Source organism: Nicotiana sylvestris, chromosome 1 (genome assembly GCF_000393655.2).
Source record: "Nicotiana sylvestris chromosome 1, ASM39365v2, whole genome shotgun sequence".
Lineage (NCBI taxonomy): Eukaryota > Viridiplantae > Streptophyta > Magnoliopsida > Solanales > Solanaceae > Nicotiana > Nicotiana sylvestris.
This window is the reverse complement of record NC_091057.1, coordinates 121191367-121206317: the sequence shown is the minus strand read 5'-3', so window position 1 is coordinate 121206317 and position 14951 is coordinate 121191367. Positions and strand designations below refer to the sequence as shown.

Below are 14951 nucleotides of genomic sequence, written 5' to 3'. Positions count from 1 at the left end.
GCTTTTGCACGCACACCCTGGAGTTCTACTTCAGATGCCCTCCCGTCAGCATGAAGAGCCTTGTACATGTCGAGCTGGGCCTCAGTATGAACCCACAACTCGTATAAATGACGAGGCACGATAGGGTCAGTCGAGGCACGAGATGTAGAAGGTTGTGAGCGTCGACTCACGTCCTTTGCTCTCAACGACGCCACTTGTCCGTTTAGTATGGATAGCTCTGCCTCCAACTCCTTAACACGCCCCTCAAGCTCCGCTACCTTAAGGTCGAATGCCTCCTTCTCCTTGGTCAGCTCCGAGCTACAGACACAAAAGGTATTTTCCAAGGCCACCATTTCAAAAATAGCAGTCGCCAGCTTATCGGCATTGACACTCAGCTCACCCTTAAGCCCATAAATCTCCACCGCCTTCGTACCCAATTCAGCGGTCAGACTGGCCACCTTTGCTTGCAAGTCGACATTCTCGACCATCACCCCTCTACTTAACTCAAGCCCATCTTCCCTCAGCTCCTCGACCTTGTGCACCAGTTGAAAATAAGGGTCCTGATTATAAATGTCGTCCATTGCACGATGCTTAGTGCGATATTGTTGATATTTGGAAGAAATCTTCCCGTAGATGGATGTCCTCTTCCTTTCTCGGAGCTCGCTCGGTCTCCATGATAAGGGTCTAGCACAAGAAGAAAGAAGTTAAGACAAAAAGACAAGTCAACAATAACAACGCAAACCCAACGATGAAAAGGAAAAGAAAGACAACTACCCGCAAGGCCATGCCAGCAATGTTCTGAGACAACTCCATGTCGCTCATCGCTCTATGCACCTCGCTCTCGGGGGAAACACAGAGAGGAGCTAAAGTAGATGCCACTTGATCGCAGTTCGACAACAGGTTGTAGTCCCCTGGGACAACTATATGATGATCAGACCCTTCCACCCTGACCTCCAGATGAGTATGGCGCCCTACAAACTCACGAACGTCCTCCGAGTCGACATCTGAACTCGAGCCTTCACCGTCGACGTGCAGTCCTCCTCTGACGTTGGATGACGCGCCACCTTCAGCGAAGCGCAGGAGCCGACTCTTGGGTAAACTCCTTCCAGTTGGGAAGACCTCCCCACTAAGACGGTGTCAGCCATAAATGTGGGCACATGTGCCTTCTGCGATGCACCCACCCTACTTCTACCAATGCCCATGACCACATCCTTCCCAAGCTCCACTCTCCTCCTTTTTTTCAATGACAACTCGTCCCCGTTAGAGGATTCGTCCAAGAGGTGAGGGGTCGATACGGAAGAGGCCTCCTCCCTCACGACCATATCCCGAGAGGGACCTTCCATTTGAACCAGCTGAGGACCACCCCCTCGAATAGATTCAGTCAAAGTAAATTGCATTCCTGCAGCAGCGATAGCCTATCAGAATGCAGGGACTGGGGCCCTCCGCCTGGAAGCTCCCCGACGTGTCGTCATGAAGAGTCGAATCAATAGATGATATTGTATAACCAACGAAGTGATATAGGGGGAAAACCTTTACTAGATGAACCTCTTGGGCCATAACGTTTTACGAAGGCGGGTCAATCTCGGGTCTCCGCTGTATGGGGAAAAGGACGGGCTACCCAATCCCTTATACCCATAATAGGGCAGGGTGGACGCCCCATAGCTGCAAACGAGAAGCAAACAAACCCTATAATGAATGAAGAGGAAAAGAAAGAGAAAAATTAGTGGCAACACTTACGAGTCTCGTTCCACCACTCCGGGAATCTGGCGGGGTCCGAAACAATTGCTCGGTTTTGACAAAGAAGTACTTATGCCAAAACTAGCGACTTGCTCGGTCGTCGGTCCCAACCACCAGCCCTTTTGTTCCACGGTGCCTCAAATGCACCATAGTGCCTCTGTGGAAGTTGGGTGAGAACAGGTGCAAGAGGTGGTGGATAGTAACCTCGCATCCCGCCAACTCCGTATACTTTGTCAATAACAGAATTATCTTAAGCGTGTATGGTGAAAGTTGCACCAGATAAACTTGATAGAATCTGCAGAACTCTTCCACTAACAGAAAGAGGGGGAAAGAATGACCAATCACGAAAGGGTACTCGTAAAAAGCGTAGTACCCAGGCCTATTGACTTCCACGAAGTCCCTTCCCGCCGGAACCATGTCAACATGAGCGGGGATGTTATACTTTGTACGAAGAGCGTCAATGTGAACTTGATTCGTTTCAGAGAGAACGTGGGAAGGAGTAGGAGTAGGAGGAGGGTCCTTGAGGAAGTCGCTTCGAGACATGGGGCGTCTCGGCAACAACTCCTCTATAGTAGGAAAACTATCCCCCTCCTCCACCGTCATATCTTCACCGCCAGAGGGGAGTGCCACAGACAATGGGGTGGCCTCAGAAACCCCCTCACGAGATCGTTGTGTTCTTGGCATTTCTTTGATGTAAAAGGTGTTAAAATAGTAGAGAAGGTTGTGAACAAAGAATCGAAGAAGAAGAAGCAGAAGGTTGTTAGAACAAACTTGTGGGAAATGAGAAAGGATAACCAGAAATGAAATGGCCAAGAGTGTTTGAAAAAACAAACCCTCTACGTATTTATAGGATTGGGTGGCGCCAGAATCAAAGCGGAAGGTTGCAGAGTGGCACCAAAATCGAAGCGACAAGCCCTCAACCCCTGTCTTGAAAACATGCATAATGATGACACACGTGGAGATGACATTATTTCTCGATAAAATACGCTATCTGGTGTCTTGCTGAACAGCTGACCGCCCATTATTGGCCAAGACGTAACGCCTCGTAAGACCAAATTTCTTTATAAGAGCTAGTGGTGTCCACTTACCGAGAACGCACCAAGTTGCAACCTCGACAAGCGGAGGGACTAACTGTATAGGTCCAAATTTGGACGACCACGACTGTTGATGAGTACGACAAGCGACGAGATCCTCGTAGCTCGACATCCTGCAAGGGACGACAGACAAGCGAACAAGAGGTTGTACGACCTTTGCAGTAGTGTAGGTCCATTAGGGGGCATTAGGAATATTCTTTCGAATATTCTCTATGGTTTGTCTTTTAGGGTTTAGAAGGGGTTTGTCCCTTATATATATTGCGTAAAGACAACCATGTAGGGGTCTTCTTCTGCACTTTTCCAACTAAGAACACTTGCTGTAAATACTTGCTTACAAAACGATTAATATCAGTATTGTTCGATCATTCTTGAGAAGGTTAAGAAATATTATCTTTTGTATTCATCTCGTATATCTTTTGTTCTAGAGATTATTATACTGAGCTAAGATTTACCCCTTCATTTTCTTTAATTGATTTATTCGAAAAGATCCCAATATTTTTTTAGTCAAACAGTTAATGGGATAAGGTGGAAAATTCAAGATTAAGTCTATTTTATCCCGCACCTTAACTCACCTTATTTTACGTTATTCCGTGTACCAAACGACCCCTAACAACGAATTAATTGGAGTTAAAAACCTGGTAATTACAACTCTACCTTCACATCCAAGTTTCTTTTTAATTCATTGTCCCCTTTCTACCCGAAAAAGATTATTAAAAAAAAAGTTACCTAAACAACTATTCCCTCCGTTCATTTTTACTTGGCATGTATACTAAAAATAGATTTTCATTTTTATTTGTCACTTTACGTATATCAAAAAAAGATAATTTTTTTTCCTGTTATACCCATAATATTTATTACTCATTTCAAATTATTTTTTCAAATCTAATAAAACATGCATCAATTAATATGCGTATTATGGTAAATTATATATTTTATTTATTATTTCTTAAAAGGCGTGAAAAAACGAATGGTGGAAATACTTGATTGGGCTTCGAGACACAGAACTTTAAGACAATATATAAGTAGAAGCAAACAAAAAATTGTGCCAAGTCACGCCTGGATAAAGTTCCTTCGACTATTTGTTTTGAAATTATTATAAAAACGTTGAATTAAATCAAAAGATGTCAAATTTGGTGCATACAATTCGTAGAAGCAAACATCAGATTGAAAGCTAATATTAACGTGTATTGCCAGCGCATGAAGAAAGACAGTCATTTTGAACTAGTGGGAAGTTTCCATTTCCTCATTTATTTCTAGTTTAATAAGTACTTTGGTTAGGTCAATACCAAACTTATATTCCTCTTTTCAACACGCATAAAACTCCCATCCATAACGTCTTTTCTTTCGTCTTCTATTCTTCTTCAACCTCAGCTACCTCACATATTCGAACCGATCATAACTTTCATTTATATAATCATTATATCAAGCTCATTTCCAATCTCCTCTCTACCTTTCAATTCATTGCAATTTCTCAGGCCAATATTCAACGAATCCGAATTCAAGTCAAGGAGGCACGAAGAGCTCACAAAGAGTTTCGCTATTTAGCTCTTCAAAATCCAAGGGAGAGATTAAATTGGAAAGGCCCCTTATTTTAAATAGGGTGTAATTAGCGTTAATGGACATGTCTCTACGAGCTAGATCAACCATCTCTAAACAAGAATCGACATCGTCTGATGCATCCGAAATTCCATTACTCCCTACTAATAATAACAACGGCAACAACAACAATAATCTTGTACCAGATTCTTTAGAACGGCCGCTAGTACCACGACTGTCAATTTCTCAGCGCGCCTTAGAAACCACCGCAAATTTAGCCAACCTACTTCCAACAGGAACCCTCTTAGCATTCCAACTTCTAATCCCAATTTTCACGAACAATGGCTCGTGTGACACAGCCACACGTCCCATGACATTAATCCTCCTTGCATTACTAGCCTTTTCTTGCTTTATAGCTTGTTTTACTGATAGCTTTAAAGCACCAGACGGACAAATTTACTATGGCTTAGCCACATTCAAAGGGTTGTGGATTTTCGATTACAACGCAGCAACAGCTTCAGGAGTTCCTAATGAATTGAACAAGTATAGAGTTGGGTTCATTGATTTAGTACATGCTGTGCTATCTGTTCTTGTATTTGTTGCAGTAGCTTTGAGAGATAAGAATGTGGTGAGTTGCTATTATCCAAGTCCAAATCATGAAACAAAACAGGTACTTGATGTGGTTCCTATTGGGATTGGGGTAATTTGTAGCTTGTTATTTGTGGTCTTTCCAACAAGGAGACATGGCATTGGCTTCCCTGTCACACCTGACAGACGGTAATTTTTTTTTTTTGTTAATGTCTGTAACAAGTGAAAACTGTAACATTTGTTGTTGTATTTATCATGGATCCATCTTTGATTTGTAGTATTATGTTTTGCAAAGTCATTGATTATTTAATTAATTTACCTGTAAAAAAATTCATTTCAATATACTATAAAGATTAGTATCACCGATTCTGAGTTTATTGGTGATAAGATGGATGAAAGTCAACTTTTGCCACAAGTGGGGCCTTGAAAGGGAATATGTCAACTACTAATAACGAATATTACAACTCTTGACGTGAGATAGACAAATAGTTCGTTTGACCAAGCTTCTTTATCAGTTAAAAGTATTTTTTTTTTCTTAATTTGAGGTGTTTGACCGATTTTTTTTTTTTTAAAAAAAATATTTTTAGCTAGAAACAGAAGCAATTTTTAAAAAGCAAATAAATATGACAGAGTTAGAGGCGTTGGCTAGAAGCAGAAATAATTTTTAAGAGACAGCCTTTGGCCAAACAGGCTATAAAGCTGGCTTACGTACCCAGAAAAAATGAAAATTGCAGCATTACAAGATTATAAAAGACAGTCAATGTTGAAACCATTAATCTATCTATACTATATTAATAGTACGAAGGTCCTTAACGAAATATTTTTCGTTTTTTTTACTCTTTAAGATTAGATTTCACATTAAACAAAATAGTAATTTAATTATTTTGCTAATATTTAGGAATTCTAAATCAACTAAATTTTGTGTATTATTTTCCTAATATTTAGAAATTCCAAATCAACTTAAATTTTATATATTAAATATTCGTTGTTTAAACTTCTATGTGATGAGGCCTAACGTATGCTGGAAGCATAAAACAAACTAAACAAAACATTTCCTTTTTTTAGAAAAAGAAAATTTACGGCTTAGAATAGGTAGTAGATTGTTGTTGGCCAATGAAACGTATCATTTTTATGTCCTAATTTTAGTATAAAAATATCCAAAGTACTTTCAAATAATCTTTTGGTCACGATCCTAAAACCGACCCGATCGCGATGACGCCTATCGTAAAATTAGATCAGCCGACACAACTTCCGAATTTAACCCTTTAATCAATAATTGTGAGCACGCGACTTTTGTTTCGCGCGACAATCGCTCCAAAAGAAATAAAAAATAATAACAATTGGTCCTGCTGTACAATTTTTGGATTTTTACGTGGCACTTTGTTAATTATTTATGATTTTTTGCCCATTTTATTTTATTAAAACAAAATACAAAAAATGTATGTGTCATGCATAATTTGAACCGTAATCCGGTTGTTAAATAGAAAATCATAAATAGGCATCTTTGTCCGTGATTTTGTTTTTGCTTGATTTTACCTGTTTTAAAATATTTTAAGGTGTGTGCAAATAATTGTATTAAGTGTTTATTTAATTTTAATTTGATTTACTTAGGTTTTGTTTTTAAAATAAAGAAGAAAATAAAATAATAATAATAAAAAAATCTTTTCGGACTTGGGCCAATTTTAAACAAATTGGCCCAAACAAACTCAGCCCAAAACCCCTGTGAAACCCGGTCCACACCAGCTAACACCCAGAGCGTCCAAACGACGCCGTGTTAATCCAGTCTGATCTGGGCCGTTGATCTCAAATTTATCAACGGCCAAGATCAATTCCCCATAACCCACTGAGGAACCCGACCCGTTTCCACCCGGACCGACCCAAACCCCTTTAGGATGAAACGACACCGTTTCCCCATCAGATGAAAGATCTGGGCCTTCCGTCTTGCCTCATCCAACGGCCGAGATCAACCCACCCATCTCATATATAATCTTCCAACCATACCCTGCCCCCCTATCCAATACCCCGACCTTCGTCTTCACAGACCATTCCCCTTCAAACCCTATCCGCCCCCATCTCCCTTCACCAGAAACCCGGCGGCATGAACGCCGGTGACCTTCCCCTTAACACCATAGAACCCCCTTGCCATCCTGAACCTGGATCTGTTAACCACCTAGCTCGAATCCCTTCCCACCTTCTCGAATCTTCATTTGAAGATTCGAGTCGGAACCTGACTTACACCGTTTGACCCCAGTTTCACACCAGACACTCCCCAGACCCCCTCGTGACCAAACCATGCTTGGTTTGGTCCGAATCTGACCAGGGAAGCATGAATCCCAGATCTGATTTTTGGAACCATAGGGCGATGGTCCGTGTCTTGTTCAAGCCGAAGAGATTAAGGTCTAATGGACCTTAATCGAAGTGTTTCTCATCTGAGAAACACTTCGATTAAAGTCCGTTCAGCCTTAAGAAAGGTCTGTTCGAGTCCAAGCTAGGGTCTTTTGATTTTTCGGATTTTAAGGTGAGTTTTGCTTTCTTTTCTTTATTTGTTTTAGTCCATGTGATTGTTCTAAAGGCTGTTCATGTTTCGTGAAATCTGTGTTTTGAGTTTTATCAACTGTGTCCTGTCCACCTTGCCTGAACCTTTGTTGTTTGATTGAGTTTCTTCTTCTACTTGTTCTGATAATGTGTATGTATGTATTTGTTGTGCAATTGGTTGAATTTCAAAATTGAACTGATTAACTGATTCCTCGGGTACAATTCTGCTTAGTCAATACAATTCGAATCATGTGTCCTATACTGTTAAATGTCTGATTTTGGTTGTATGTGTTATAACTAATATAGTCGAGTCGACAAATGTCGTCAATTAATTTCAGTAGTTCAAATGTTAACAATTGAACCTGTTGCCTGCTGCAACTTTGTTTGAATCAAAGTATGAATCAGTTAGGAATTGAATTTAGCTACTTATAGTTGTTAATCTGAATCAGAAATATAAAAGGATTGGTTTTGTTTAGTTGCAGTCAGAATTGGAGGGCATGTGCACTTGTGCACAACATGTGCATAAAGGCCTTTGTTACATTTAAAATAGTTTGACAGCATATGCTGTCAGATTATACTCTGCTGCCCATATCCTGCTTTAGTTTAGAAATATTAATCCTTACTTAAAAGGTAAGTCTGCCAGGGAATATCATGGGGGTTTATATACTTAAAAGTTTGAGTGGAAACTGAAAAAAAAAGAGCACATGGGAGGGTGTTTGGTTGATTGATGAACAGGCTGTTAAAGGGCAGACTTTAGGCTTATAAAAGGAAGAACTTCCATCAGTTTAAAGAGGACAGCCAGAGGACAGACATAAGAGGGGGATAAAAGATAGAGAGAGGGAGAGAACTAAGAAGGAGGAGAGCTGAAGTTCTGAGAAATAGATACACACACAGACAGAAATAGATAGATAGAGGCATATCACAGAAAAAAGGACTGCATTTTCATCTGTCTTGATTCTCATTGGTCTGGATTTCCTTGTCCCATATTGTTTTCTTCTGAGTCTTGATTAAGGTTACTGGTTGGGTGGTAGCTTTAGTTCACTTCTGGATTTGTTCTGCCTAAATTCTGATTCCACACTACTGGGAAATTGTTTCATTTTTGCCATTTTTCCATCGGCTCTAACTGCATCTTGCACTGGGATTTTGGTTACCTGCTGTTACTGCTGCTGCACTTGTTGCCATTGTTACTCTGCTGACTTCCCTTTTTCTTCAATTGTCAAACATTTCCAGGTACACAACTTCTGAAACCATATGTTGTTGAAAGTTTGAAGTTGAAGCAGAAATAAAGAAACGAATGTCTGTTTACTTTATAATACTTGTGTTCAAAAATAGGTTGAATGTTAGTTTGACCTGTATTTATTTAACTGGAAACTGCAAATACTCTGTATAAACTAACATACAGTCTAAGTTGAGATGAACAATTAGATAGCATTGGCTTGTTAGATTAGATGTGTTTTAATGCATACAACCGTTAGTTTGTTTCAGTTATGACATCATAACATAGAATCATAGCAAGCATATGTATGTATTTTTGCCTAGATCTCTGAACTATCGAATCTGCTATATTCGGTTCCATTTGACTTCAAGATAAGTGTACCCCAAACTAATTCTCATGCAACGTTACGTTAACAGGGTAATAATGTACGCCAACCCTTTTGTTAGACTACTTGTTTCTACATAGTTTCGATATGGGCTTCAATATAGATTCATCGTTTCGGAATAATGCGATGACTTTCGAGGAAAACTAATAGGCATTCTCGAATCCAATTAACAGTAGTTTTTCTTAATAAGTAGCCGATTTCATTTATCAAGCCTAAATAAGTTAATTATAAAGTTCAAACTTAAGGTTTGTTTAATGTAAATTTAGTATGAGTTATCTGTTGCTTGCAATCCCTCCTATCAAATTAACAAAACTTATTCACTCCTTGAAGACGAGGCATGAAATAATTCTCACCTCATAAACAATCAATTAGGCAATCAAGCAAAATTCGGACTCGTCATATACAGTAGAGATTTAGTATGTTAGTTACTTAAACAAGTAAGTTTGGTATTTTTTTCTCTTTTATTTTTTAGAGACAAACGCAATAGAAATGTAGTCGCTTCAGGATATCCTTTTCTAAAATAATGATACGAGCCTTGCCAAGTAAGAATGCAAATTGCGGGGCCCTCAATAACTAACCATAATAAATATTTAGAATTCGGGACAGGCCATTTAGCAAATTTCATGGCCTTCTCCAAAAATAATAATGTGTTAAACTCTTTAGGCGCGGCTTAATTAAATTACATTCTTAAATTCGGGTGCGCATTTATGTGACCCAAATTCAAATCTCAACGGAGTCGAAATGTGTTAACAACTACGGGTGCATTGATTGTGACGTGGTTCGAGATGCATTTTCACGACGTTGCAATTCTATAAAAATAAATGATAATAATAAAAGCGGTTTAAACTTAATAAAAGCACGTAAGTCATAACATGTATTTAAATCAGATATTTAGCCATTATAACAATTTAAGCGACCGTGCTAGAACCACGGGATTCGAGGGTGCCTAACACCTTCCCTCGGGTCAACAGAATTCCTTACTTAGAATTTCTGGTTCGCAGACTTCATTTGGAAAAGTCGAAAATTTCCTCGATTTGGGATTCAAGATAAACCGGTGACTTGGGACACCAAAAGCCAAACCTTTCCCAAGTGGCGACTCTGAATTAAATAAATAATCCCATTTCGAATATTGTCACTTAAATTGGAAAAACTCCACCCGCGCATTTAACCCTTCGGGGGCGGGCGCGCAAAATGGAGGTGTGACAGCTCTGGCGACTCTGCTGGGGACTTAACCCAGAACCACTGGTTCAGGGTTCAAGAATTCGAGCTTAGAATAATTGTTATATTTGGCTTTATTATCTGATCTTTATTACATATTTTTGCATAACGTGCTAAATGTTGTCTTTTACCGCTTTGATATTATCTGAACTGTATATAAACTGTGCCGAAACCCTTCTCTTCTTACCTCCGGGGAGAAGCTCGCTGGTCGAGACTCCCTATTCTGTTAGTGTCGATACCTGAAATAAGAAAGAGGTCGGACAAGTTACAAAGCCGGACGATCTCGCGGGTCCCCGGTACGTAGCCCCCTCCTCGACTCGAGTTGTCCGCTCGGGTACACAGTCTAGAACAAATACCCAGGGTATAAACCTAGTATAACGAAACTTCATGCCGGATCCCTAGTAGGAACGTTTATTTGCATCATGTTGCATTTGACTTAGGGGGCTCAACACAGGGGTTGGGTCCGTCTAGGACAGGCAACCTGAAATGAAAAGACCACCCTGCTGCATCCTATTTGTTTTGCGCATTTATTTGCTTCGGTTCCGCATGCTGACCGGTTTTGAAAAAAAAAAGAAGAAAAATAGCGGCATAGGGAGATAATTACTTATTTTGGAAAAATAGAACCAATGTCCGAGTAGTGTCGAAACCTCGCCGGAATTTCTTCTAAAATATATATAAAAAAAAGAGATTGTCTTCTAGTTTGATTTTAAAAAAAAATATAAAAATTTTCTTTTTATCATTTTCAAAATTAAAAAAAAGAAGGTATTTATTTAAAAGTAAAAAAAACGGAAAATTCATAATTCAAAAAAAAATATTATTTCTTTTGTAGTACCCCTTTTATAAATTCAGACTAATAGTCCAAATATTTCCTAAAAAAAAATAAAAAATAAATAATAAATATTTTCTTTAGTCTTTATCTCTTTTCAAAAATAGTATAAAAATATATATTCTTGTTTTCTAGGTTTATTTGATTTTCTCTATTCACGATAGCCCGAACTACGCCGGTTTGATTCTCACCGGATGTGAGATACGTAGGCAACCCTCGTCGGGTTCAACCCCATTTTGTTAAAATAGCCAAAATCAATAAATAAAAAAAAAAGGAAATATGTCAAATTTTAAAAAGAGTCATAAATAAGTCAGGTGATGTTGTTTTATCATAAATAGCCGAATGTTCCCGAAAAGGGACGCCGGAAGGCTGACTTTGCATGAACAGCCACCTTTGGGTCTTGTTTAGCATTTTTATCCAGTTGACCCACACAGCCTTAAAATCTTCGTCCCCAAAGTGTTTAAAGGCCGTGTTCAAAACTTGATCCCCTTTGTAAAATATTTTGGAGTCAAGTCATTTTTGTTAAAATCACCTTAATAAATGTGCAGGATGAGCACGATGCAAAATGAACATTTTTCAATAATGACCAAAATCCCTGTCAAGTTACGGCTATGGTGGAATGATCTAGGTGTTGAAGGACAAAATGAGGTCAAGAAATATCTGAAAGGTCTCGTGGGTTTGTTGGAAATCCAGCCTCGGGGAGATATCATAAGAGCTTTGGTTACCTACTGGGACCCGGCGCACAATGTTTTCCATTTCTCTGATTTTGAACTCACCCCGACTTTGGAAGAAATGGCTGGGTACATCGGGAATGCTGAACTTCCGTTAAGACAAATACTTGGTCGCCCCAAGAGTCGTCACGGTACATCGGTTCCTAGATTCATTGAAGATACCCAGAACAGTCCACAACCCGGATCTGGCAGCCGGATTTTGTACTCCATGCTTCATATATGATAGGTACGGTCATGAGGGGGGATTCAACAATCCAATCAACAAACTGTGCAGCAAAGGTGTTCGTCAGAAGTGGGACAAGCACAGACGGGTAGCGTTCATAATGATGTTCCTGGGCCTTCTGGTATTTCCAAGGAAAGACGGAAACATTGATTTGAAGATATCCGGGGTCGTCAGCACTTTACTCACGCAAAATGACAGTACTCTCGCGCCTATGGTGGTATCTGACATCTTTCGAGCTCTTACAGTTTGTAAAGCTGGGGGAAATTTCTTCGAAGGTTGTAACTTGCTCCTACAGATATGGATGACCGAGCACCTCTGCCATCATTCCGAGATTTTGAGCCATGGTTCCCCGACAAAGACCTGCATAGAAGAATCTTACACGAGAACCAAAGAGATCAGTTTGCCCAAAGGAGTCCTGGCATGGACCTCGTTCTTTCAAGCTCTTACGGCCAGCCAAATACAATGGACGCTAGGATGGTTGCCTGTTGATGAGATCCTATATATGTCGGCAGCTAAGACTCATTTCTTACTGATGGGGCTTAAGAGCATTCAACCTTACGCACCCTGCCGAGTTTTGAGACAGTTCGGAAGATGCCAGACAGTACCTCATGAGGAAGATCTTAGCACTCAAGCAGTTGAGATAAGTCCTAACGGACAATTCCCAGAAGCGAAGATTCGCCAAATCTGGAGTGAGTGTCATTATTTGAAATCAGATACTTGCGTGCGGGATCGAGCCAAAGGAGAGATGACGCCAGGCTACCTTGCATGGTATAGAAGGGAACTGGAGCATGAAAGGCCGGCTAAGAGACCCCACATCCGGAGTTTCACCGAATCGTCACAAAGGCAGTGGGATTGGTTAGCAAAGGAAAAAGGCTATTGCGCCGAAATCAGCAGGTTAAAGCAACAAGTGGAAAGCTTGAAATATAAGCACAACGTGCAAGTTGCTATCGATCTGGGAGAGCGGAACAGGTTAATTCAGGAAAACGACATGCTCAGAGCCCAGATCAAACAGATAAGGGTGGATGCGGGTAAACAGCCAAGGCGTCGATCAGACGAGCAGCTGATAAAAAGGCTAAAAAGCGAAATCAGGGAATGGCAAGATGGTTTGGAGAAATCTGAAAACGTCATAGCCGAGCTCAGGGCACAGTGGGATACAAGAGTAGATAAGTATCGCCGATACCTGAATCAATTGGAAGGCGACCACGAGAAAACTGTTGCTAAAATAAAGAGAGAAATGGCTGCACTTGAGATCAAAGCAGTTAATCAGGCCAAGGATTTCCAAATTGAGAGCAGATACTGGTACGACTCAATAGCCTAGATGAAGTTGGAAGTACGGCGACTGAAGCATCAGCATGTACAGGATGCTCAAGTCTTCAAGATATGCAACAATCAGATAAAACGCCTACTCGTAGAGAAGAAGCAAACCAGAGATAGGATCAAGGCCATTGCCCATGCCATTACCAGACGATGTTTACGATGTGAGAACATGTCCAGCGTTACCATCCTCTCGGCAGTAATGGGTCATGTCAAGCAGACTATGCACGAGCTGGAGCAACTTGAGAGGGATCTCACGCCTAGGACCGCGGCGAGGCCGAACAATGCCCCGCGGACACCAATTTTCAAAACCATAATGCACTCATAAGTCAAATCTGTATCCTAGCATCTTCTGCCTGTTTTTCCCATCAGGGTGATTTTTAGTCTATTTTGAGTCTAGGTTTATTTTCGAAGTTTGCTTTTTCTTTTGCAAAATGTAGTTTGTAATAGACCATTTCAACAATAAAGAGGTTGCTTCTTTTACGCTCATTTGTGTTTTTCGAACTACGTAATGATCTGATTCACGTAGGTATCGTGATACGTAGGCAATCCTCATCGGATCCGGTCGCATTTCTTTTACTGCAAAAAAAAATGAAGAAAAAAAAAAAAGAAAAATAAAAATATAATAAAAAGGGGAAAAAACTAATAAAGAGGAAAAATGCCGGAATGACGCATGCTCTCGTAGCAAACATGTAGTAATTCACTTAACTGTATAGGTGCATCATGGCCAACGTGAGATTAACTACCTGTTATTCGCTGCAAATTAACCGTGCGTTTGTCGTTGAGTATCCCAGGGTTTTGAAAAGACGGTTGGTTTGGTGAAAGTCTGGCCTCGCACTCATACTTCACGAGGTCAAGGAGAAGTGTTCAACTACCTGTTGTTAGGACCAGAAGCAGTACTCACACTTACTTCACCAGGTCAAAAGGAAGTGTGGAAATGTCTTCAGAAATTCCATTGCAAACAATCCCTGTTTCCGAGGAGAGCTCAATCTCAGCCGTCCTCACACCTGAATCTGCAACTGCGGAGGAAAATAGAATCCTACGGCTCCGCATGTTGGAAATGTTGGACGACTGGAATAATGGGAAAGAACCGCCAAGTGTCGTCCCCGGATTCCCTGAATTATTCTCCAGGTCGAGTGGGACTTCTAATGTCCCCATAAATTATCCTGCTACCCCATTCGGGTACCCAGCCACCTCAGCCTTCTCTGCTGGATCGCCTTCTGAGCCTCATCCCCGAATGTCATCCACTGATGCAAGCATGAACATCTTTACTGCATCGCCTTGCCCGATTACGGCACAGCCTACCACGTACAAGCCAAGCTTTGACTCATCCTCTTTTACATTCCAAGCACCATCGTTCTCAATGGAACCAACTAGGTTCGCTACCAGCACTAATCCTCTACCGCCTCAGTGCGAGCTTGCACCCGGGCAGGATCAGAACCCCAGAATTGCAGAACAAAATGAGATTGCCAAGAGAATGAGAAGCCTTGAACAAAGTTTGAAGAATATGCAAGGATTGAGCGGACAGAAGAGCGTCTCTTACGCCGACCTGTGCATGTTCCCTCACGT

At 40.6% G+C, this 14951-nt stretch overlaps 1 protein-coding gene across 1 annotated transcript; it reads left to right on the top strand.

Moving 5' to 3' along the window:
* The first annotated feature begins 4093 nt into the window (after nucleotides 1–4093).
* LOC104227416 (protein DMP3-like) lies at nucleotides 4094–5228 on the top strand. Its single transcript, XM_009779659.2, has one exon. It carries the CDS (start codon nucleotides 4426–4428, stop codon nucleotides 5125–5127), a length of 702 nt encoding a protein of 233 aa, XP_009777961.1. The 5' UTR covers nucleotides 4094–4425; the 3' UTR covers nucleotides 5128–5228.
* Nucleotides 5229–14951: the final 9723 nt, after the last annotated feature.